The 24,058-nt window shown below is 36.3% G+C and overlaps 4 protein-coding genes across 4 annotated transcripts; 3 read left to right on the forward strand and 1 right to left on the reverse strand.

Annotated features, from left to right (window-relative positions):
- The first annotated feature begins 1,216 nt into the window (after positions 1-1,216).
- Positions 1,217-6,645, forward strand: LOC107831480 (uncharacterized). The gene is made up of 9 exons (XM_016659247.2): positions 1,217-1,489; positions 2,349-2,984; positions 3,085-3,182; positions 3,649-4,002; positions 4,150-4,443; positions 4,536-4,781; positions 4,872-5,093; positions 5,314-5,884; positions 6,174-6,645. Exons 1-9 carry the CDS (start codon positions 1,366-1,368, stop codon positions 6,389-6,391), a joined length of 2,763 nt encoding a protein of 920 aa, XP_016514733.1. The 5' UTR covers positions 1,217-1,365; the 3' UTR covers positions 6,392-6,645.
- Positions 6,646-7,401: 756 nt separating this feature from the next.
- Positions 7,402-10,299, reverse strand: LOC107831479 (mitochondrial arginine transporter BAC2-like; the record flags this gene model as incomplete). The annotated part of the gene is made up of 1 exon (XM_016659246.2): positions 7,402-10,299. A coding segment is annotated over one exon (756 nt), but the record flags the coding sequence as incomplete, so codon positions are not given.
- Positions 7,460-8,089, forward strand: LOC107831481 (uncharacterized). The gene has a single exon (XM_016659249.2). The coding sequence runs from the start codon at positions 7,460-7,462 to the stop codon at positions 8,087-8,089; it is 630 nt and encodes a 209-aa protein (XP_016514735.1).
- A 7,078-nt stretch (positions 10,300-17,377) lies between the features above and the next one.
- LOC142162958 (uncharacterized) lies at positions 17,378-23,929 on the forward strand. The gene is made up of 2 exons (XM_075220189.1): positions 17,378-17,801; positions 23,859-23,929. Exons 1-2 carry the CDS (start codon positions 17,378-17,380, stop codon positions 23,927-23,929), a joined length of 495 nt encoding a protein of 164 aa, XP_075076290.1.
- Positions 23,930-24,058: the final 129 nt, after the last annotated feature.

A 24,058-nucleotide genomic window follows, 5' to 3' on the forward strand; every position in this document is an offset into this window, starting at 1 on the left:
TGTTCAAAAAGAAGAACAATTTTGCTTGGACCCCGGAATGCCAACAGGAGTTGAAAGAGATAAAGCGATATCTTTCAAGCCCCCCATTGCTTCATAATCCGAAGCAGACGAGCAACTCTACTTATATTTGGCAGTCTCGAAAGTTGTGGTAAGTGGTATCCTAGTTCGAGAAGAGCAAGGTATGCAGTTTCCTGTTTACTATGTTAACCGAACTTTAGGTGAAGCCGAACCCCGATACCCAAATTGTGAAAAATTAGCGCTTGCTCTAATAAACGCCTCTAGGAAATTAAAATCATATTTTCAATGTTACCCAATTTGTGTTATAACCACCTACCCCCTTCGTAATATTTTGCACAAGCCCGAACTCTCTAGCCGATTGACCAAATGGACTGTCGAGATTAGCGGGTATGACATTGAGTAATCATCCAAGTTGATTAAATTTGCAACTTTACATGTATGAGTGTTTATAGTTCGGTTTGGATCGATTTTTCCCGAAAAAGAAACCAAACCAAGCAAGTCGGTTTTTCAAATATTATAACCAAACCAAACCAATTAAGTCAGTTTTTTCTCGATTTGGTTTATATCGGGTTTTGTCGATTTTTCGATTTTTTCGGTTATTTGTCGGGTTTTTCTTAAATATAGGACATACACTACCAAACACATATTCCGGCGACTACATTTTCAACATAACACTATCAAGTCAATTGCCCTTTGAGAAATCTATTATTTACCAAGATATATTGATGATAATTGAATCAAATAGTGATGAATAATTTAAGGACTCAATTAAAAATATATTATTTTTAACAGGAAATGGATTCTTACGTTTAACAAAAGAAAACTACCAATCAAACTACAATGTAAAGGTAAAGAACTGTATTAAAAGTGCAAACGATTAATATTTACCATAAATTTTTGAAACTTTGTATAAAAATATACATATATATAGGTGTAATAATAAATTTGAATTAACTACTCCTATAGTCGGTTTGGTTCGTTTTTTTTGATTTTTACTGATTAAAACCAAACCCAAACCAAATTTGATCAGTTTTTAAAATTCAAAAATAAAACCAAATCAAACCAAAAAGTAGCAGGTTTTTTGGTTAGTTTGGTTTAATTTTCAGTTTGGTATGATTTTTCGGATTTTTATTAATACCCTATATGATATACCGGAAAGAGAAAAGAAAAAAAGACATCGAGAGCACAGCTAAGCGCGGGAAAAGCATCTGCTACAAATGCCCGCATACTTAAATGAAATGAGGAGCACTGAGTCAGTGAAAAAAAAAGAAGAAACAGAAGAAAAGAAAAACCCTAATCCCTCGAACTTTAATTTGGGGAAGAAGCGGCGAATCTTTTTGGGTGGTAATGGAAGAGAGAAGAGAATTTCCGGCATTTCCATACGAGGTCTACTCCATTCAGCTTGATTTCATGAACGCCCTTTACCATTCCCTCAATAAAGGCGGTGTTGCCATGCTAGAAAGCCCCACTGGTACATATCTTTCACTATTTTCTTCATATATATTCACAGCTATATTCTGTGTATCTGTTTATAATTGTACAAGTGCAGTTGTACCCAAAGACGGATCCCGGATTTAGTGTTTATGAGTTCCTACAACGACTTTGAATAAATTTTCAATAGTAACTGAGTTCACATTTAAAATATTTGTAGATATTTAATGAATTTTTAGAACACATTTACATTGTTTGGACAAAAACTACTGGGTTCTGTTCACGGGAACCCGTATATGACATGCTAGATCCACTGGTTGTACCTATTAACACAAAGTAGTAGTAAATGCAACGATATGTTTTACCATATATTAAGTAAATAAAAATGTGCTCTTTCTAACATCTTAAGCTCTTAGATGAGATAGTCAAAAAGATTTTTCACGTGTTTGGCTCATATAAAAGAATCAAGCCCGCACATTAGACTCTTGTTGAAGACATAATTACAACAACAACAACAACAACAACAACAACAACAACAACAAACCCATTAGTTTCCCACAAGTGGGGTTTGAGGAAGGTAAGATGTACACAACCTTAACCCTACCCCGGAAGGGCAGAGAGACTGTTTCCAATAGACCCTCGGCTAGAGAACCGCTGAAACTAAAAAGGTAATTGCAACAAGTAGGAATAACAATAACATAAAATAAGATCGAATCCAAGAGTGCAGTGAAACTCCAGGTAGTAATAGCAATATATGACTACATAATTAATTATTTACTCTTTAGCCGGCTTAAACTTTTAAATGAGATGGTTACACATTTCAAACAACTTTCTCTCTAGTAATTTTAATTTTTTATTTTCTCATGTTTACTTAGTTGGTTTCTTAAACCTTTATCCAGGCACTGGTAAAACGCTCAGTATAATTTGTAGTGCCCTTCAATGGCTTCTTGATAGAAAGCAACAACAGAAAACACAATCGGGGTCTACTTCAAATTTAGGTGGAAAACAAGAAGATTATTTGGGGGCTGACGATGAACCAGATTGGATGAGGAACTTTGTCATTAACAAAGACGCAAAATCGCCCGAGAAGAAGACAAAGGAAAAAAGGCAATTGGGATTCAACAAAAAAATTGATAGGAAGGGAAAAAGGGAAATTGTTAGAGATTTAATTACTAACGAGGGTGGGAAGGAGGAAGATATTGAGATTGAAAAGGTAAACAATTTAATGGCAAAACATGAGGTTGAGGGAATGGATGAAGAGGAGTTTTTGGTTGAAGAGTATGAGAGTGAAGATGAAAATGGAGGACAATCTAAAAGGAAGGGTGGTGGGGTTTCGGTTAATTCCTCGAGTGAGGAAGAAAAGAACGAAGATAGCATGGAAGATGAGGAGGAAGAGGCTAGACCCAAGATTTACTTTTGCAGCCGAACACATTCACAACTTTCACAATTTGTAAAGGAGTTAAGGAAGAGTAAATTTGCTGGTGAAGTGAAGGTTGTATGCTTAGGGTCTAGGAAGAATTTCTGCATTAATCAAGGTACCCAAGATAGTTTGCCTTTCGAGCTTGTTGTTCATTTGCAAGTAAGAAGTTGCAATCTTGTGAAAAAAAATTCATGGATCTGTTGTTTTCATTTCAGAGGTGTTGAAGCTAGGCAACCCCACTCAGATAAATGAGAGATGTTTGGAGCTTCAGAAAAATAGGAAGAAAGAAAATTCTAAAATATCTAAAACCAAGGTACTAGCTGGACTCTCAACCTGTTTCTATTGACACATGTGAGTGTCCTTGTTAACACATAGATGTCTTACCTACAAAGTGTATAATTGTGTTGATAGGAAGCTGTTCTATATTAGGTAAGCTGTCTTATGTCATCTATGGCATAAGCTGATTTAAATATCCATTCTGGTAGTACTACAACATACTTTTCCCAGTTTAAATAGGTTATAACACAAAGTTAGAAACCTTTTAAAATATTTGTGATTATGCAACAGTTGGACGTTCGCTGACGATTACAATGCCAATGCTTCTCAGAAACATGTTCCAATTGAATCAGTGTTACAATAACTTTGACACATTATACGATTACTTGACTTGTTACCTAATGAAGTCATGGACTGTGTATTTGCTTAGATTCAGCTTATGATAAATACTATTATGCTCAAAATTAGAACTTCTTAGCTTCATTTGCAAAGCTTATATACAGAACATCGGAGCTGTTGGCAGAGCGAGGAGGTCCAAGACTTCCTCAGGGTGCCCAATGCTTAAAAATCACAAAAGAGGAAAAGAATTCCGAAGTGAGGTTTCTCAACAAGGGCCAGTGGATATTGAGGATCTTGTTCAGATTGGACGTGACTTGAAAACTTGCCCTTACTATGGTTCAAGAAGCCTGGTACACACAGCGGATCTTGTGGTTCTTCCTTATCAATCTCTTCTTTCAAAATCATCACGTGAATCACTTGGTTTAAGTCTAAAAGATAGTGTTGTTATCATAGATGAAGCTCATAATTTAGCTGATTCTCTCGTCAGCATGTACGACTCAAAAATTACATTGTCACAGGTAAGAAACATTTTTAATCATTGCCATCAGACACTCTGAACCATCCCATCTGGCACTACCTAACACTTTAATATTCTTTTCTTTGTGTTTTACATCCAAGTATCTCACTTGAAGAAGCATCCAATTAATTGATCTGCTGTTTTCCAGTTGGAACTTGTGCATTCTCACTTGGAGAGTTACTTCATACGGTTTCGCAATCTGTTAGGGCCAGGCAACCGCAGGTATATTCAAATAATCATGGTCCTTACTCGGGCTTTCCTACAAGCTTTGGGTAGTGAGAATTGTCAAAGCAGCTTTGACCCCGTTTATAATGCTGAGGGAAGTAAAAGTGGCTTTGATTCATCCATGTCCATAAACGAGTTCCTATTTGCCCACAATATTGACAACATAAACCTGTTTAAGCTCTTGCGGTATATAGAAGAAAGCAATATAATTCACAAGGTAGACCATTTTTTAATCTTTACTCGTTTTTCATCTATCTATCTCTATCCCTCTTTAATACCATTTAGTTTTGAAGATCTTTGGGCTCTCAGGTATGTGGATATGGACATAAATTAGCTCTCTCAGAAGAAGTTTCAGCATTGAAAAATGACGACAAAGTCAGTCATGATGAAAGTGCATTATCTGGTTTCCGAGCATTAGTTAACATATTACTGTCACTAACAAATAGAGATGGTGATGGAAGAATAATAATATCAAGGACAAGGCCAAAATGCCCCAAGCAACAAGGAGGGTACTTGAAATATGTCATGCTCACAGGAGAAAGGATATTTTCTGAGGTTTGCTAGAAACTTCATATTTTTGCATCCCTAAATCTCTTCAAAAAGGTGTTTATGGAAAACAATTTGATTCTGCACTACTACTTGCAGGTCCTCAATGAAGCTCATGCTGTCATATTGGCTGGTGGGACTTTGCAACCCATAGAGGAAACAAAAGAACGCCTGTTTCCTTGGTTACCGCTGGATCAGTTGCATTTATTTTCATGTGGTCATATCATCCCACCTGAAAATATTCTACCAATTGTCGTTTCTCAAGGGCCTTCTCGCCACTCCTTTGATTTTAGTTACAGTGCCAGAAGCTCATCAATCATGGTATACATAATCTTCCATCACATATGCTTGTTTTAAGTTAAGAATTCTGCAACTGAATTCTCCTATTGCCTATGAATGCGCTACATTACCCCAGAAAATGTCAGATTCCCTGTTTCACTTTAATTTTGCAGTTTAAACAGCATTTTTTGCTTTGGGATTAGAATATTACCCTGAAATTAACTACTCTATCTTACATACTCATGAACTCATGTTATTTCAGATACAAGAATTAGGGCTTTTGGTCTCCAATTTGGTAAATGTAGTTCCTGAAGGCATGGTTATTTTCTTCTCATCATTTGACTACGAAGGCCAGGTCTATGATGCATGGAAGGAGTTGGGCATCATTGGAAGAATTATGAAAAGGAAGCGTATATTTAGAGAACCTAGAAAAAGTACAGATGTGGAAATTGTTTTAAAGGAATACAAGGAAACAATTGAAGCACTGTCTCATAGCAGTTCTAAGCAGGACCCTGGATCACGCAACGGTGCAATTCTCCTCGCTATTGTGGGTGGGAAAGTATCAGAAGGTATCAACTTCAGCAATGGGATGGGTCGATGCATAGTCATGGTTGGATTGCCCTATCCTAGTCCAGCTGACATCGAGTTGATGGAGAGAATTAAGCATATTGAAGGATTTGATACTTCTAGTGGTAAGAACACCAAATTTCAGTCTCCAAGGAGCTGGTATAGCGGAGATGCTCAAGCTGGGCTTGACATCCTAAAAAGCTGCAAGCATAGAGGGAAGCAGTATTATGAGAATCTTTGCATGAAAGCTGTTAATCAATCAATTGGTGAGTGCTATGTCCAGCTTGTCATTGGATTAACATTTATGCAACCAAAAATAAAAACGCTCTTTCTTTGTTTCAACTATTTCCCCCCTCGTTACTCTGCTCTCGCAGATTTTCCTTTACTCTAGAGCCCCTCCAAATAGCTGCAATATTGATGATATCTTGATCCTTAAGTATAATTTAATATCTGATATCATGTACTGAATTACCACTTTTAATGGTCCTTTAGCATTATTCATATTCTTTTTTGGGGATCTTGATATTCCAGTGCTGTTTTAATCGTCTGCTGTAGGTAGAGCAATTCGGCATATTAATGACTATGCTGCTATCCTGTTAGTTGATACACGCTATACATTTGATTCTTCTGAAAGAAGCTCCTCCCACTCAACCAACAAGCTCCCACTGTGGATTAAAAGCCGTCTTGTTTCTGCAACGAAGAATTACGGAGAACTCCACAAACTGCTGCATCAATTCTTCAAGTTCCACAAAGGCAAAGAGGACATAGAGTAAGAAGTCGTGGCCAAATTTGACCTCATGAAGTAATGTATTGAGGCACAAGTTGTTTTTTTTACTAAGTTATCAGTTTATACAGGGATAGTCCTTTTTGTATCAACTAAATTGATGCAATAATTTTTGGATGTACAGCAATGATAAAGTAAAGATATTGATTTAATCTGCCAAGTCATTTTCATTTTATCTCATGATTGTTGTATATGTATTACCAAAAAAAACCCAGCTCTAAAGGCACTTGACACAATTGATACAAACAGTAATTCTTACTCGATTAAAGGGAAATTCTGGCCTTGCTTCATCTATTACTTGGGGTCCCAGTGGTCTAAAACTGCATGAGTGTAATTTAGGTACTGCTTAATTATATGTACTAATCACTTTAAGCATCTGCCAACTCACCGCTCAACTTTCCCTTTTTCTTCATAATGAATGCTGCGACACTTTAAACAGCATGACAGTCAAAAGAGTGATCAAGGAAATAGAAAAGGTATACTATTAGGAAGAGGCCCTAGGAGATCATGGTTTGAATTCCAGCCCGTGCACTAAGCTCCTACTATGAGCGGGTCCGAGAAAGGGCCGGACCGCAGGATCTATTGTACGCAGTCTTACCCTGCATTTCTGCAAGGGATTGAATTCCAGCAAAGACAAAAAAATGCTAGGTGATTTTTTCTAATCTGCTTAAATCTTGGTGCGCAAAATTACTGGATATCTCTCCTGGAGAGGTATTAGGTACCTGAATAGATCAGTCGAAGTACATCCAAGCTGGCCTCAACACCACCGTTATAGAAAAGAAAGATATATTGGGAAGCAATAACTAAATCAAGGAAGTCAAGCTTAGAAAAAGATGTATTGGGAAGCACAACTAAAGCAAGGAAGTCAAGAAGAAAAAGAGCAGAATGTCCCTCTGAATTTCATTGCATTTTGGCTTTTTGTCTTCAGTTATGATAAGAAACTCGAGCCCACCTGTCCCCATCTCTTTAATTAGTACATGTTAAAAACCATTTAGGCATCTAAAATTTGAGGAATACAAGTTGCATTATCTCTTGCTAAGAAGATAGTGAAAGCCACATGGGGGAGTTGTACAGAAAGACAGTAAATCCACAAATACTACTTAAGAAATCCTTCAAGAAGACAAAGAACCTCCTCCTCAAAACTCTACATAATCTCAAGTCATTTCTCTTTAAAGGTCACCATAAGTTACCTAAAGTTTGTCACTTTAATCCCTTCTTCTCTGGCAGCAATCGAATTCCAAATAGCATAATTCAAGAGTTGGATGATTTCTACAGAGACTTTCCTCAACAATGGGAACATTGTGACCTTAATGAGGTTCCAGAGAGAAATAATATTTGTGAAGAATCAGTAGAGAACACTATGGAAAATCAAGAAAGAATGAGAAAAGAGGAGAAGGAAAGAGCAACATTTAATGAAGAAAATATAGGAGAGGCTTTTCTTCAAAGCACAAGTAAAGGTCAGATTTTAGCACAGAAGATGAAGGAATTAGATTTGTTGGATGAGGAAGATTTGGAACAAATGCTGGACATAGAAGAAGTGCTACACTATTACTCTCACCTAAACTGTCCATTTTACCTTGACATTGTTGACAAGTTTTTCATGGACATGTATACTGAGTTCTCACTTCCACAGCCATTCATCAATATCAACGGTTCAATGCGAAGTCTTGGTCCTACTGAGCTCTAGAAACTACTGGATTTTTCGTTGACTCTCTGTGTCTTTGTATGCCAGTGCAATTTTCCAAGCTAGCCAACTTCTTCATTGTCTGTTCAATTCAAATGGATTCCTATATTGAGTAATTTCAGAAAATCCTTGGATCTCTATTTCTTGATCAAGTTTCTTTAAGAAGTGAGTTATGTGACAGTAGTACATTCATTATTTATATTTTGGATGGCATTTGCTCTATTAAGTGTAATGTAGCAGAGTGATTATTGATCTGCACTATATGCCGCGAAGAGAAATATGAACACATTCTGTCCTTGAAGCTGTTCTACCTCATTTATCTGCCATAAAAGAATACCTCTCATTTTCCCCAGTTTCCATTCTACCATTCTAATAAAGGGCAACCCGATGCACTAAGCTCTTGCTAGGGGAGGGGGATCCGGGGAAGGGCCGGACTACAAGGGTCTATCGTACGCAGCCTTAACCTGCACTTCTGTAAGAGACTGTTTCCACGGCTCGAACCCGTGACCTCCTGATCATATGAACTTTACTAGTTACGCCAAGGCTCCCCTTCCATCCTACCATTCTAATGCATGACATTATTGTTTTGCTATAGATAAAAACCACCTGTTGTGACTTTAAATGAAGAAACATGGTCAATGAAGATTCATATTGCCGACCCCAACTTGTTTGAGACTGAAGCATAATTGTTGTTTACCGAAAAAGTAAACCAAGAAGGTGGATATTAAACATATGATATGGCAAAAGAAAAAAAGAACATTGAGGACATTGAAGCCTCATTACATCCAAGTTGGTTCTATAATAAATCTTCTTTATCATGATGTTCACTATCATTCTCTAAATTGATCAACATGCATTCCTTATTAACTTTCTGAGAAAGCCAAGCTATAAACCATTTGGGACTGAGGCTTTGTCATGGGTAAAGAAAGTAGAAATAGCTAGTCAGATTCAATGTTTACCTTTTCTAGCCGATATCCATGGATTATACATTGATTATACACAGTTATACATATATTATATGTCCGCTGACTATTTTCAGTTTAAGAGATTAGGTGAGCTGCTATTTGGGTTAATTCTTCAAGTAGGGGAAACCATAAGTAACCAAATCCAATTTCAATTTCCATTTAGGCTATAAACCATATAATTGCTACAATGAATAGAATGGCACAAGTAGACACATTGGCAAAGGTGCCAAGAATCATGCTTTATGTTTGTTTCTTTGTAACAAACTGTCAACTGAAGATCTGCTTCTGCTTTGACTGGATTAGATCCAAAGTCCCTCTTATAGAAACTGAAGCATGCTTAAAATTTTCATCTTGCTTTCGTCGCACATCCAGTAGCTCTTTCTTTAACGTTGTCTTTTCGAGCAAGATGCACTTTTGACCTGTTTTTATCTAGTATTAAGTACCAGATCGAATAAACTAATGACGCGACACACCTCAATGACTACTTCTGTATCAGAATGTATTTTCAGTTTCAATGTTGGCGTGATTATTGTTGTTGTTGTTGTTGCTGAAAAAGAACCTCAAGGCAGTTTCATAGGCAGTGAATATAGCTCCATTCACTACAAATGCTCTGGCAACAGCAGTTCCCAATCCTCGCCATAGCACACTGTATCCCTCTTGTTTCACACTTCGCCTAAAGCAATCAACAATGCCAGAATATCTCGAGGGTGTAGATTGTGACTGAGCTTGCAATCTGGTTTTAATAACATCAACAGGATAACAACTTATCCAACTCGCAACTCCTGCTAGACCACCTGCTATAAGCATTGTTCTAAAACTCTCTTGGCCATTCTTACGACATCCTGGATGAAGCTGCTCTCTCACATACTCGTAGGTCCAAAAGTATAAGCCATGAGCTGGTGCGTCTCTGAGTACTGTAATTGTTAATCCGCGATAAATTCCTTTCCAACCTTCTTGTTTGAATATGCTTCTTGCAACATCTGTTGGACCCCTATAACTAGTTATTTGATTATTGTTGTCAGGGATACTTCTCCTTTGCAACTGAAGTCGAATTTTCACAAGTTCGACAGGAGTGAGCATTAGGCTTTGTATTGCTCCTGTGCCGAATCCACCTAAGGCTACTCCTTTGTAGGAGGGCGGGTCACTGGCTGGAACGTTCCTGTCAAATGCTCGCGATAGCACTGCATAAATCTGAAATACCATGGCATTCTGCAATAGCAAGGAAACTAATTTACATAATTGTAGAAATCAAGATGTCACTTCTATTCATGAAATATTTAGACAAGAATAAGGGGAGCCTTGGTGTAAATTGTAAAGTTGCTGCCATATGACCGGGAGGTCACGGCCACAGCCTCTTGCAGAAATGTAGGGTAAGGCTGCTTAGACCCTTGTGGTCCGGCCACTTTCCCGGACCTGGCACATAGTGGGAGCTTAGTGCACTGGATGTCCTGATTAAGAGTAACTTAGGAAGATCAATTTTAAACAATAATCACTCTATGTTCTCTAGATAATGGACTCACTAAGAAGTGAATAATAAAATGGTAGCCCGCCTTCACTGACTAGAGAGTAGATGATGAAGGAAAGATGCTATTAATAAATGAGTCAACAACCGTATATTTTAGAATTCTAAAATTCAATGCTTATCCTGTTGATCGTATAGTAACAGGGGAAGAGGGAACTCCAACAACAACAACAATCCAGTATAATCCCACGAGTGGGGACTGGGGAGGGTAGTGTGCACACATACCTTACCCCTACCCTAGGGTAGAGAGGCTGTTTCCGATAGACCCTCGGCATCCCTCCCTCCAAGAATTCCCCGCCTTATTCTTGGGGTGACTCGAACTAACAACCTCTTAGTTGGAAGCGGAGGGTGTTCACCCCTAGAGCAACCCACCCTTGTCGGAAGAGGGAACTCCAGGTCTCTAAATTCTGAGATTTGATTTGTGACCATTAGTTGTCACCAAATTTGACATGTGAACTCAAGGAAAAGCTAACGTGCCAATAACTGTCTGTGTTACTATTATTGTTTTGTTTAGCAAGTTTAATTTAGTATTAGTTCCGTGACACACAAAAACTCCATTCAAGGGCCCTAGAGTCTTTGTTTCTTTGTTTGGTAGGTAAAAAAAATAGAGTAGTTGTTATTGGATCTATTCATTATCACCACGTAATATCCGTGTCAATCCTTAACGATGTACGTATTACTTTTAGTGATAGTGACAGAAGTTTTACCAAGAAAATGCTCTGACTTCGTACCTTGGGCGAGAAACAGGGCAGAGCTAGATTTTGAGTTACGGGTCAGGCGAAATCAGTAATTTTGATCCAAACTTTGTATTTATCTTAAACAATGAGTATAAATCATATGAAAGTAGTTTCTCCTTTGGTCTTTGTAATCTATTAATGCTACAGACTACAATCTGACCTGCTTAAATAATCTCCCCTTTTTGTTGCTGACAAGCAAAAGGTGATGTAAATTTCGATAGTGGCATGAAATAAATAGCAGCTTATAAAACTAGTCGTGGGTTTCAATTTATATTTGATTGAGCAAAAAGTTGTAGCGAGAAAGAAAGATTTTTGAAATTTGATGCTTCATAAAATATGGACATTTGTGTCACTGTGTATTATTTTATTACAATAAAAATAAAAAATTTAAAATTGAATTATATTTAAATATTAAAAGATGATACACCCTCCATCATAATTTATGTGGTATTCTTTCTTTTTTTAAACCGTCCAAAAAAAAAACAATAACACATTTCCCTATTAAGAAATAAATTATCTTTAGAATTTATATTTTACCTTTAGCGAATTGATTACAGGTATACAAATAATAATGGTTTATTTAAACCATAAATTTTTAAATTTCATTTTTTTTAAAACTTTGTACAGAATTAAATACCGCTACAGTGGCTTTGGTGAACAATGGTAGGGTAAGGTCTTGTCCTCGGGAGTATTAGCGCGGGGGAGGGGTTGCAGGGGTAAGAGCTTTAGGGAGCTACTAGGCTGAGGGTGGGGTCTTGGAATATAGGAACTTTGACTGGAAAATCTGTAGAGTTAGCAAAGATTCTCAAGAAAAGAAAGATTAATATAGCTTGTATACAAGAGACTAGGTGGGCAGGAGATAAGGCACGAGATGTGGGCATTTTCAAACTTTGGTATTCTGGGAGTCTGGGGGGCAGGAACAGGGTAGGTCTTGGTTGATAAGGACCTCTGTGAATTAGTGATGGAGGTTAGGAGGATGAATGTCGACTGATGACTATTAAGCTAGTTGTTGGAGGCTTTACTTTGAACATAATTGTGAGCACGTAATTTTGGCTTTACGAAAAACTACTCCAAAATAAATCAAAAAATAAAATAAATTTCTTTTACTGTGTAATTTTTGAATTTGGCGTGGTGTTAAATGTTTGTGTTATGTCCGTAAATGTTTATTTTTGTCAAAATAAATCAAAAAATAAAGTAAAATACATATTGCATGCATATAGGATTTAATTGTGCATTTAAGAGATAATTTAAATAAAAATAAAAAAAAATACGCATTGGTTCTATTTTAAATGTTTCACTGTGTGATTGATGTTTTTGTCTATGTGTTAAATAATGGTTATAGAGTAATTAATATATTTTTGTGAAGTTAAAATGGTTTTATAATTTTTTTTTAAATTAGAAAATGAATTAATTGAAAAAAAAAAAATAAAAAAAAAAAAAAAAACATACTGGTAAAGATTGGACCTGGATTAAAATCCAGGCCCAAATCAATTAATTCCCTTCACAAGCCCAATCCCAACAGCCCCTGTCCGGTCCAATTCAAAGCCAGAACCAAACGACGTCGTTTGGTCATCTCTCATCAAGGGCCGTTGGATTAAATCCAACCAACGGCCAAGATCTCATCACCCGAACCCAAGACCCTTACCCGATCCATTGACCCGGTTCAACCCGTCCCCCAACTTAAACCAAACGACATCGTTTGGTTAAGTGAATAGATCCTAGCCCTCCATTCTAATTGATCCAACGGACGATACTAATCCACCCTACCCCTATATAAATCCCAAACCTTACCCAGCCCCTAACTGAACACCCCCCTCTCCGTTCCTGTTCATCATCGTTCCAAACAGACCCCTAACCCTAGCCGCCCCTATTCCCCTTCGCCTGAAACCCGGCGGCATCAACGCCGCCGGTCACCAACTTAACACCCTAGGACCTCCTGAACCTCCCCTACACGAATCCAACCTTAGTTTCCTTCGAATCAGGCCACAACTCTTCGAATCTTAAATCGAAGGTTGGCCTGAAAACTTGATCTAAACCAATCAGCCCCAAATTAACACCATGGCTTCCCCTAGTCATCCTAAGTATGGATCTGTTGGTTGTTAGGTTCGAATCCGTTCGGAACTTCTCGAATTTTCTTTTGAAGATTCGGACCAAACAAAAATTTACCCAGATCTGTTTCAAACTCACACCAGTTACCCTCCTGGCCTCCCTCGTGCCTAGAATATCTTTGGTTCTTCTCGAATCTGACCAGAAATGGTTAAATCCCAAATCGAGTTTTTAAGAACCCTAAAAAATACCAAACTTCCGGATTCGGTTCAGATTATGATGAAGATTGAGGTTTAATCGACCTTAGTCGAAGTATTTTCAGTGGAAAATACTTCGACTAAGGTCAGTTTGATTTCAAACAAAAAAAAAAAATCCGAAATCCAAGTTGAGTTCGAGTCAGAATTTAATTAAAGTTCAGAGGTATTTTTCTATTTATTTTTGTGTATTCTACGTGTATTGTTGTCCGTATTAATAGCTTGTTAATTTTTCATCAATTCTGTCATTTCTGTCTATTTGATCCGAATGTAAATTGTTTCTGTTGGTTGTGGTTATTTACAATATGTGTAATCGACTCGATTAAGTTCGTCGATTAGTTATATTACGAATTTTTTCATTTCTGAAAATGTTGACTAAAACAGTCTGCTTCTATTTTAGACTAGTTATTGACAAATGTTGTAAATAGTAAATTGATTAATGCTCGTCAATTAAATCATGATTGTCTGTGAATCAGTGAATTCAAATGTATGTTGTATATGTTATTGTCTGAACATTAAAAGTTTCAGGGCATTGTCAGTATTGACAATGATCCTGTGTGTGTTTGATTTTGGTTTAATGTTAAGTCCAGTCTGAATGATTTTGATAATTTCAGAAATATGCTGTTATGATGTTAGTTCTGAATTCAGTGTTGTAATGTCCAGTTTGAATTCCAGTTTACAAAAGTTGGTCAAATACAATTGTGTTTAGGAGGTTAATAGGATTGATTTAGCTGTAAATCAGAAAGATAACTGAGTCTGTACAGATTTTAGAATATGTTTTGCTGAAGGTTCTGATTTTTCAGTAATAACATTAGGATTTCAGGGGCACTTATGGGAATGAAACAGTAAAAACAGGGTGTTAGTACTAGTATATTATAATGTAATGTTAGTTGCTATTAGTTAATAATACTAATGGGGAACAAGGGATAATGGGCTGCTGAAAATCAGGGAAAAGGTTTTACATAATGGGATTTTCTGTTTTTAAAAAGAAGAAGGGGGTCCAAGGAGCACTTAAATTGCCTAGGACCAGCCCTGTATAAATAAAGGAGCTGGACAGACAGTTAGAAACAGAATTTTTGAGTGAAAAAACAGAATTTTTAAGAGAGAAAAAACAGAATTTTTGAGTAAGAAAGACAGAATTTTAAGGGAGAGAAACAGAATTTTCAGAGAGCTTTTTTTAACAGACAGAAAAATTTTTTAAGAGAGAATTTTTTTTAAGAGATTTTGAGGGCTGAGATTTTAAAGGAAGGAAACAGAAAATAGAACATTCACATACACACTCACATACAGATACAGCAGCAGAAACAGAAAATCAGAAACAAACTGAATTTGAAACTGAAGAAAGAAAAAAAAACTGAAATCTGAAATGATGTTCTTTTGTTGAATCTGTTCAACTTTATGTGATTCCACTGTTCAGTTAAAATCTGAAGTGTCTTTCAAAGTATCTTACTGTGCATCTGGGCTCTTCGAATCCTATTCTTGATCAGATTTACTGTGTTATCAGTATATTCTACTGAATTTGTTACTGCTGTAACTGCTGAAACTTACTTCTTCTACCTCCATTTTCAGGTATATGTCTTTTAAATTTTAAGTCGGAAAGAGATTTCAGCATGACCCGTCAATGAAGCTTGAATTGAAATGTTATTTTCCAATTGTCCAAGTTCATTAGTTCTAATTTCATTTTTATGTTAGTTAACTAATAGTGAATTCAATTTGATAGCTATGAGTTAAATTGTCTTATTTTGAAATTCATATAAAGTTTTGTAATAATGTTAGCTATTCCGAAATCTCATTGGTATAGATATATGTGAATTGTCAAAACAGGGAGTGAGACATAAAAATGGGCCATTGATTACATCCCATAATACCATTAGTTGAATGTAATGATTAAGAAGTTACATTAGTAGAATATCTTGTAACAAATATGATTTTTTTTGTTTAGGTTGGTATAAGTTATTATATGGTATGATGACAGGTATAATCATATGAGTAAAGTAAGTTGGTATAGCTCATCATGATGTTAAAACGTTATGAATATTTACGCCAAACAGTTAGGTTATATGTAAGGTAACTTTGTTGAATTAACTTGCATAATAACGTCTTTTCTATAAATTTGATGCTTATCTACTTTCATAAAACAAAGTGACCAAATAATTAGGTCTATTAAGATTAAAACGAGCATATGAGAATAAGTTGATTTGTATATACATAAATGGCAACTTCTTAAATCAATGGTAATTAAAAATAGAATTTGCATTAAATAATCATGAAAATTCCCGGAAAATATTTCCTTCCTTTATGAATTATTTATTTTCGGTTTCATATGCAATTTATTCTTTGGCATATTTATATATGTCACATTTGTTTTAAAGTTAGTACTAATCATATTTTTATTCTGTCTTTTGAATTTGAATAATTGGAATGAATATGATTTATATTCGGAAATTATAATCAATGGTCGATATTTAATAAATTGTGGATTATTTTCCAAAAATTTAAAGAATATCTTAAAACAAGATTTTTCGTGATATAACAAACATTTTTTTTCAAAATTTCATAATATCATTACAAATATGTTGCGCAATTAGGGATACGTTCGCGTACCCTGATTATACTTTTTAAAGAAACAAAACTTCGGATTATGCGTACGCGCAATTTCGAGCGAATATTTAATAAAAGGATTTTTCTAAAGGCGTTAAATCAATTTCATAAAAAACCCGAGATGTACGGTTCACTATTCAAGAAAAATAAATATTCTTGATTCAAAACAATCTCGGAGAAATGATTGCTTAATATATTATAAAAAATTATTGTGTACACGTACGCGTGACACAATTCCGCATTTTTAATTTATAACACGAATATACGTACGCGTAATTCGATTCAAAGAAGGTTTCAATCGTAATAAGTATAAGCAGTAGTAAAATCAGAAAACATCAATATTTAATAAAATCAAGTTGATTAAGCCAATAATAAAAACAGTTAAGCGACTGTGCTAGAACCACGGAATTCGGAAATGCCTAACACCTTCTTCCGGATTAACAGAATTCCTTACTCAGGATTTCTGGTTCGCGAAAAAAAAAATAAAAATAAACAGAGTCATATTCTCCTCGATTCAGGGATTATAATTGGTGACTTGGGACGCCTCAAAATTCCCAGATGGCGACTCTGAAACAAATAAACAAATCCCGTTTCGACTGTCCTTTAATTGGAGAAAACTCCCGACGCGCCCCGCGGGCGCGGCAAAAAGGAGGTGCGACAATAATCAGTGCGTACACACCCCAAACATGCTTGGATGAGGAAGTCAAGAGGCGTTTTTGGGAGGATTTGGATGAGAAAGTGCATGGTATCCCGCATACCGAGAAGCTTTTCATAGGAGGAGATTTCAATGGCCACATTGGAGCGAAGTCTAGGGGATATGATGATGTGCATGGTGGCTTTGGTTTTGGAGATAGAAACGGAGTAGGTACGTTTCTACTGGACTTTGCTAGAGTATTTGATTTGGTGATAGCAAACTCGAGTTTCCCGAAGAAGAGGGAGCACTTGGTCACCTTCCGGAGTTCGGTGAGTAAGATTCAGATTGATTATTTACTCTGCAGAAAGTCCGATAGAGGTCTTTGCACGATTGCAAGGTCATCCCGAATGAGAACCTCTCGACCCTTCATAGGCTCCTCGTCATGAACCTTGAGATCACAAGGAAGAGGAGAAAGAAGGCGATCAAGTGGGGAGCCTTGACGGAAGCTAAAATGTAGGAGTTATGGGTCAAGATGGTGATAATGGGAACTTGGAGGACTAGTGGGGATGCAAGCGCTATGCGAACCATGACTGCGCAGTGCATTAGGGAAACCGCGAGAGAGGTATTAGAGGTCTCAAAGGGTTACTCTGGTGGTCACAAGGGAGACACGTGGTGGAATAGAGAGGTGCAAGAAAAAGCGAAAACTAAGAAAACAGCGTATCTAAAGCTAGTGGAAAGTGTAGACGATGAGGAGAAAAGGGCGAATAGGGAGCATTATAAGTTAGCTAAGAAAGAGGCAAAGCTAGCAGCTACAGCGGTCATGACTGCAGTTTTTAGTCATTTGTATGTGGAACTCAAGGGCCGAGGTGGGGATAATAGGTTGTTCAGGTTAGCCAAGACGCGAGAAGGGAAAACGCGAGACTTGGACCAAGTGAAATGCATCAAGGACGAAGAAGGTAAAGTTTTGTTGGATGGGGGGCTTATCCGTCGGAAATGGCAGACCTACTTCCATAGTCTCTTGAACGAGGAGGGGACAAGAGCATTGTATTGGGTGATTTGGAACTCTCTGGGAGTCGTCGTGACTTTGGGTATTATAGGCGGATTAGAGTTGATGAAGTGGAGGGGGCTATGCGTAAGATGCATAGGGGAAAAATGACCGGGCCGCATGAAATTCCAGCGGAGTTTTGGAATAGTGCGGGCAAGGCAGACTTGGAGTAGCTTATTAGGTTATTTAACATCGTTTTTAGAATGAAGAAGATGCCCGACGAGTGGAGGTGGAGCACGATAGTTCCTGTATACAAGAACAAGGGTGATATCTAAAATTGCAATAACTATCGGGGTATCAAGCTGCTTAGTCATACTATGAAAGTCTGGGAGATAGTGGTAGAGCTAAGGGTGAGGAGGAGTATGGCTATTTTTGAGAATCAGTTTGGGTTTATACCGGGATGTTCGACTACAGAAGCCATCCACCTTGTTAGGAGATTGATGGAGCAGTATAGGGAGAGAAAGAATGACTTGCATACAGTGTTCATCAACTTAGAAAAGCCGTATGATAAAGTTCCGAGAGAGGTTTTGTGGAGATGTTTGAAGGCTAGAGGTGTACGTGTTACCTACGTTAGTTTGATTAAGGACATGTATGATGGAGTAAAGACCCAAGTGAGGACGGTAGGTGGGGACTCAGACCATTTTCTAGTTATGATGGGGTTGCATTAGGGGTCGACACTCAACACTTTTTTGTTTGCTCTGGTGATGGCCGTACTAACGCGCCATATCCAACAAGAGGTACCGTGGTGCATGCTATTTGAAGATGATATTATACTGATTGACGAGATGCAAGACGATGTGAACACGCAATTAGAGGTATGGAGGCAGGCCCTGGAATCTAAAGGTTTCAAGTTAAGTAGGACTAAGACAGAATACTTGGAGTGTAAGTTCAGTGGCGAGACTCAATGAGGGGAAGGGGAGGTAAGGCTGGACTCGTGGGTCATCTCCAGGAGATGGAGTTTTAAGTATCTTGGGTCTATTATTCAGGGAGATGTGGAGATTGATGGAGATGTCACACATCATATTGTATTGATATGGATGAAATGGAGGCTCGTTTCCAGTGTTTTGTGTGACAAGAAGGTGCCACCAAAATTTAAGGGTAAGTTCTACAGAGTGGTAGTGAGACCAACGATGTTGTATGAGGCTGAGTGTTGGCAAGTCAAGATTGCTCATGTCCAGAAGATGAAGGTAACATAGATTAGAATGTTGAGATGGATGTGCGGGCACACCAGGTTAGGAGCCCATTTGGATTGACTTATTTTTAGTGCTTTTAAGCCAAAATAGCTTTTAAGTCATTTTGTAGTGTTTGAATAAAGTAAAAAAGTGCTTTTAAGCACTTATTTTAAGCTAAAATGACAAAAACAACCCAAAAGTCAAAAGTTAGAAATCCTAACTTATGGCTTAAAAGCTACTTAAAATAAGCCCATCCAAACGAGCTCTAGATATGATCAGAAATGAGGTTATTTGCGACAAGGTGGGTGTGACCCCTATTGAGGACAAAATGCGGGAAGCGCGACTCAGGTGGTCTGGTCATGTGAGAGCAGGAGCACAGACGCACCAGTGAGAAGGTGTGAGAGGTTGACATTGGAGGGCCTATGTAGAGGTAGAGGTAGGCCAAAGAAGAGGTGGGGTGAGCTGATTAGGCAAGACATAGTGCAACTTCAACTAACTGAGGACATGACCCTTGATAGGAAGATATGGAGGTCGAGGATTAGGGTAGTAGAGTAGGTAGTCTAGAGTATTCATAACTGTAGTATTGGCACACAGTCTCGTTTTCTGTTGTAGTAGATTTTTATGACTAACCATCATTTTCTTTCATTGTTGATCACCTTATTGTCTTGTTGTTTTTATTATGCTTTTATATGGCTTTTTAATATTGTCTCTTTTTGTCTATATTTCATTAATATGATGTTTATGCTTTCTTGATTCGACGGTCTATTGAAAACGACCTCTCTATCCTCACAAGTTGGGGTAAGGTCTGAGTACACACTATCATCTCCAGACCCACAGTGTGAGATATTACTGTATATGTTGTTGTTGTTATTGTTATAAATACCGCTACAAAAATTGAAGCGGAGAAAGTATTTTTCTTGAACAAACAACAATAAATACACCACATAAATTTAGATACAAGTACTCAAATATTGAATTGGTGACTGATAATATGCAATAACTATCACGGATCCTATGATGAATTTGATATTGGGACTCGTTTCTGATTCTACTCTGCACCTTTTTGTTTGGTTCTTAAATAGTAAGATGAGTTGTGCACGGCCTTGAAATTTTGAAAATCAGATTGCAAAATTTTATTTTTCCTGCCCACCGAGGAAACGGCCAACCACCTCTTTCTCGTGGAGCCCACTTAAATGCCAGGTGGACCAGTAAGATTTTAGAAGTAACAATCAAGGGATGGTCCAGTCTAGTGGGGCTGTAAAGGTATTCAGGACGTGTGTCAGGCCCAGCTTTTTCAAGCCCATAATAAAGCCCAAATTACGTTTCCCAGTAAACCTAGTTCTGCGTACTGACGTTAGCTATCAATATCCACCATCTTTTTTTGTACTAAAGTACGAATACTAAATTTGGATTCATGCAAATTAATTTCCACTTTCTACAAATAAGTAGAATATATATATATATATATCAAATTATTTAATTTATTGTCTCAATTCAGACTCGATATCCTAGTCCTTTTTAAACATATTTAGGATAAACCAAGATATCATAGGATTAGCTATCCCGTATGCGATAACTAATTCTACCATGTTAGTGTAAAATTTATACTAAAATTAGTTAATACCGATAATCAAATATGAGATAAATACAATCTCATATTTGATTTTCTTGGTTTATAATATAATAGTCATACTTTTATATTAAAATTTTCAATGTATCAAAAGACTGTATCAGAATGTCATTTGCCAGAAGGCAGTACCAGAATGACATCACCTTTAATGATCCTCTACCTCAGCAAAATGCTAGAAAATGAAAGCTATAATATATTGAGTGGGCTCGTAATGAATAATAAGTATAGGAAATTGCAATCTTTTTTTCTTTTTAACTATAGTTAACTGGAGAAAGAAAATCTATGTGATTAACAAAAGAGTGCAACAAAATTCAGACTTGCGATTCTATTTTTCGAATTGTGATATTACACCTGTTTGAATAAAAGTCTTGCATGCAAATTGTTAGTATATAGTATATGGCTATGTTGGTCCAAAAAAGGTTCTACTTACCAAGACGTGACCTAATCTCTCTTCCAAACTTATAAATTAGCTTCAAGTTATAACATGTTACCGGTAAATATCTATTCGTATGAGTGTTTATACCAAACAAATAAATATATGACACACATTTTCATAAACATAATTATCACTGAAGCATAATTTATTATTGTATATTTTCACCTCAATCTATAACTTAATCATGGTAAATTAATATTATGATTTGGGGTAAGCACCTGGTAGAAAGTTTTTACTGAGATGTGACCTCTAGAATGGAGGTGTCCAATTATTTGAGTTGTTATATATGTTACTTAGGAAAAGCAAAGTATTGCTTGCACCTTTGAAATAGTTTTGCTTGCTGGATGATGTCATCCAAAATGTTTTCGAAACGGAGCCATGACATCAACAGACATTTTGACCATCAAAATCGGATTTGTTCTCATATATAGCCCATATGTTCATTATTCTTCAGGAATAATTGCTCCCACAGCCACAAGGCTGCCTCAAGTTGGGCTCCTATTAGTCATAAGTAGGGGTGCTTATCGGGCGGATTGGGCAAATAATTATACTTAACGGTTCGGTTTACGATTATCGGATTATAAATATAGTAATCCGCTAGCCATTCAATAAGACAACGGGTGGATTGGTATTAGATTAACAATTATCGTACGGTTATTGGACGACTTATCGACTAAACCAAATAAATTTTTTTTGAACAATCATTCAATCAATACCAAGACTACACATACTGTCATACACATATTAACCAACATATATTCATTTCGTCCTTATATTCTCACACCTTCACTTTACGGTTTACACACCCCAAATATACGCAAAATGCATAACACATGCACATTCTAGGCATTCTCAATTACACATACATCGCATTTCATCAATACCAAGATTACACATATTGTCATACATATATTAGCCATATTTGGAAAACCAGAAAAGCACATTAGTTCAGTAATCAGTCAAACTTTCAAAAGGACATTCATTCATAATCAATCAAACATTCACATTCATTCTTCACAAGAAAAAAGGACATTCGTTATTCCAGAAAAGCAGACGGACAAAAATGACATAAAACTAGACAATAGGTTAAGCTGTTAATATAACGGTAAAATTGTAAATATAAAAATTCTTAACAGATTAACGGTTTCCCGATAAGAAAATTGAGTAATCTGCCCCCAAACCGTTAAGCCGCTAATTATAAAATCTCAATCCGTTCCCCATCCATTATCCCGATAATCCGATACCAATAGGCCAATAAGTCATTGGTTCGGTTCGATTAACGATTTCGGTTTGGCTTTGAACAGCCCTAACCATAAGCACCAAATCTAGAACCCTTTTGGATTAGCTGATAGTAAATAGCTGATAAGCTTGAAGTACTGAAAAACATTCTTAAGTGCTAAAACTGATTATTTAAATAAGCATTTACGTGTTTGGACAGACGTGTTGAAACTGATAATAAGCAGTTGATGTATTTGGTAGAAAAGTACTGATAAGTTATTATTTTATTAAAATGAAAATATCCTTAAAATTTTTACAAATAAATTAAAAAGTTTCTTTGTAAATAAAATGATGAACAACGAACATGGAATGAAAAGAAAGTTAAAAAATTTATTTTGGAAAAACTATTTTGTGAATTAAAAAATATTATTAAGGATAAACTAATAAAGCCTTGGTCAAAATAAAAGTGCTTATAAGCTAAAAACCATAAATTGGGGGTGATCAGCTTATGACTTATGGCTGATTTTAGCTTTAAGCACTTTGGGTATTTACCAAAAGCGTAGATAAGCCAAAAATGCTTATAAACCAATTTGACTAGCTTATAAGCTTAGCCAAATACTCTTTTAAACAGTAAGGAGTCGTTTGGTAGGATGCATTAAATAAAATAATGCATGCATTAGCTTTGTGTATTAATAATGCCTTGTTTGGTACGCATTTTGAACCTATGCATTAGTTATACACCATATTTGGTATTATCCTACGCATAACTAATGCATAGAAAACCATGGTATTAACAATGCAATGGATTTTAATGCATGCATTAGCTTAGTTAAAGGCAAAATTGTCCTTCAAAATTTATGCTTAATTAAATATGTTATTATATTAATGCAAGTTTGAAATAATCCAAATAGTGAGAATAAAATTATATCCCTAGTAAATAAATAAATATTTAGCATATTTTATTTTTGTAAATAAATATTCAGTTCTATACTACAATATGGGTAGACAAATCAAATAATTTTTTTAAAACTTTTTTCATATAAAAATATTCTTCTACATATGTTTCTTTTAAAAAGATAGAGTGATGGAATGATTTTGAGTGCATGTTTGTAAACAAACAATTCTTTTAGAAATTTTGTAATGTTTTAATACATCAAACCAAATAATGAATAAGAAATATGTCAGTATAATTAATATACCTTATTTAACATTATTCTTATGCACCCTACCACCCCTAAGCAGTATGATTTTGATGAGAATATGCCACCTGAAGTGGGTGTTGCCAATCCAGCCTCTAGGACAAGTGGGGCAAAATTTAAACAAATAGGTCGCTGATACAATATGCAATCTACAGTTAAATATTACCACGAGCCTTTTTATTTTCCTTTTTGTAGTATATAATGATGTTACTGAATTGCCTTATAGAGCAACGTTACCCAATTTTGCATTGAATTTGTACATAAACATCTACTGCTTTCTCATCCAATTTTTTTTTCTTTCCAAAAATTTCAGGCTCTATGTATTTTGTCTTAATTTCAAAGGAAAAAGAAGATCATGCAAGAGGTGAGAGGGAATGGGGATAATTGTTGGTTAAATAGGGTGAATTTTACAGGATTGAACTAATAACGAATGGACATGATTGACCAGAAATCAAGGGAAACCCTTGAAATTCTTTGCAACCAAAATCCCACGATATGATCAGATGAGGCATC

The sequence above is a fragment of the Nicotiana tabacum genome, chromosome 8 (assembly GCF_000715075.1).
Source record: "Nicotiana tabacum cultivar K326 chromosome 8, ASM71507v2, whole genome shotgun sequence".
Classification (NCBI taxonomy): domain Eukaryota; kingdom Viridiplantae; phylum Streptophyta; class Magnoliopsida; order Solanales; family Solanaceae; genus Nicotiana; species Nicotiana tabacum.

What these genes read in the sequence shown, in the direction of transcription:
- LOC142162958 (XM_075220189.1), top strand. Translation starts at nt 17,378, where the DNA reads ATGGTGATAATGGGAACTTGGAGGACTAGTGGGGATGCAAGCGCTATG. An exon ending in ATGCATCAAGGACGAAGAAG is followed by an intron (nt 17,802 to 23,858) that starts GTAAAGTTTTGT and finishes CAAAAATTTCAG; the next exon opens with GCTCTATGTATTTTGTCTTA.
- LOC107831481 (XM_016659249.2), top strand. Translation starts at nt 7,460, where the DNA reads ATGGGGGAGTTGTACAGAAAGACAGTAAATCCACAAATACTACTTAAG.
- LOC107831480 (XM_016659247.2), top strand. Translation starts at nt 1,366, where the DNA reads ATGGAAGAGAGAAGAGAATTTCCGGCATTTCCATACGAGGTCTACTCC. An exon ending in GAGAAAGGATATTTTCTGAG is followed by an intron (nt 4,782 to 4,871) that starts GTTTGCTAGAAA and finishes TACTACTTGCAG; the next exon opens with GTCCTCAATGAAGCTCATGC. An exon ending in CCAGAAGCTCATCAATCATG is followed by an intron (nt 5,094 to 5,313) that starts GTATACATAATC and finishes ATGTTATTTCAG; the next exon opens with ATACAAGAATTAGGGCTTTT.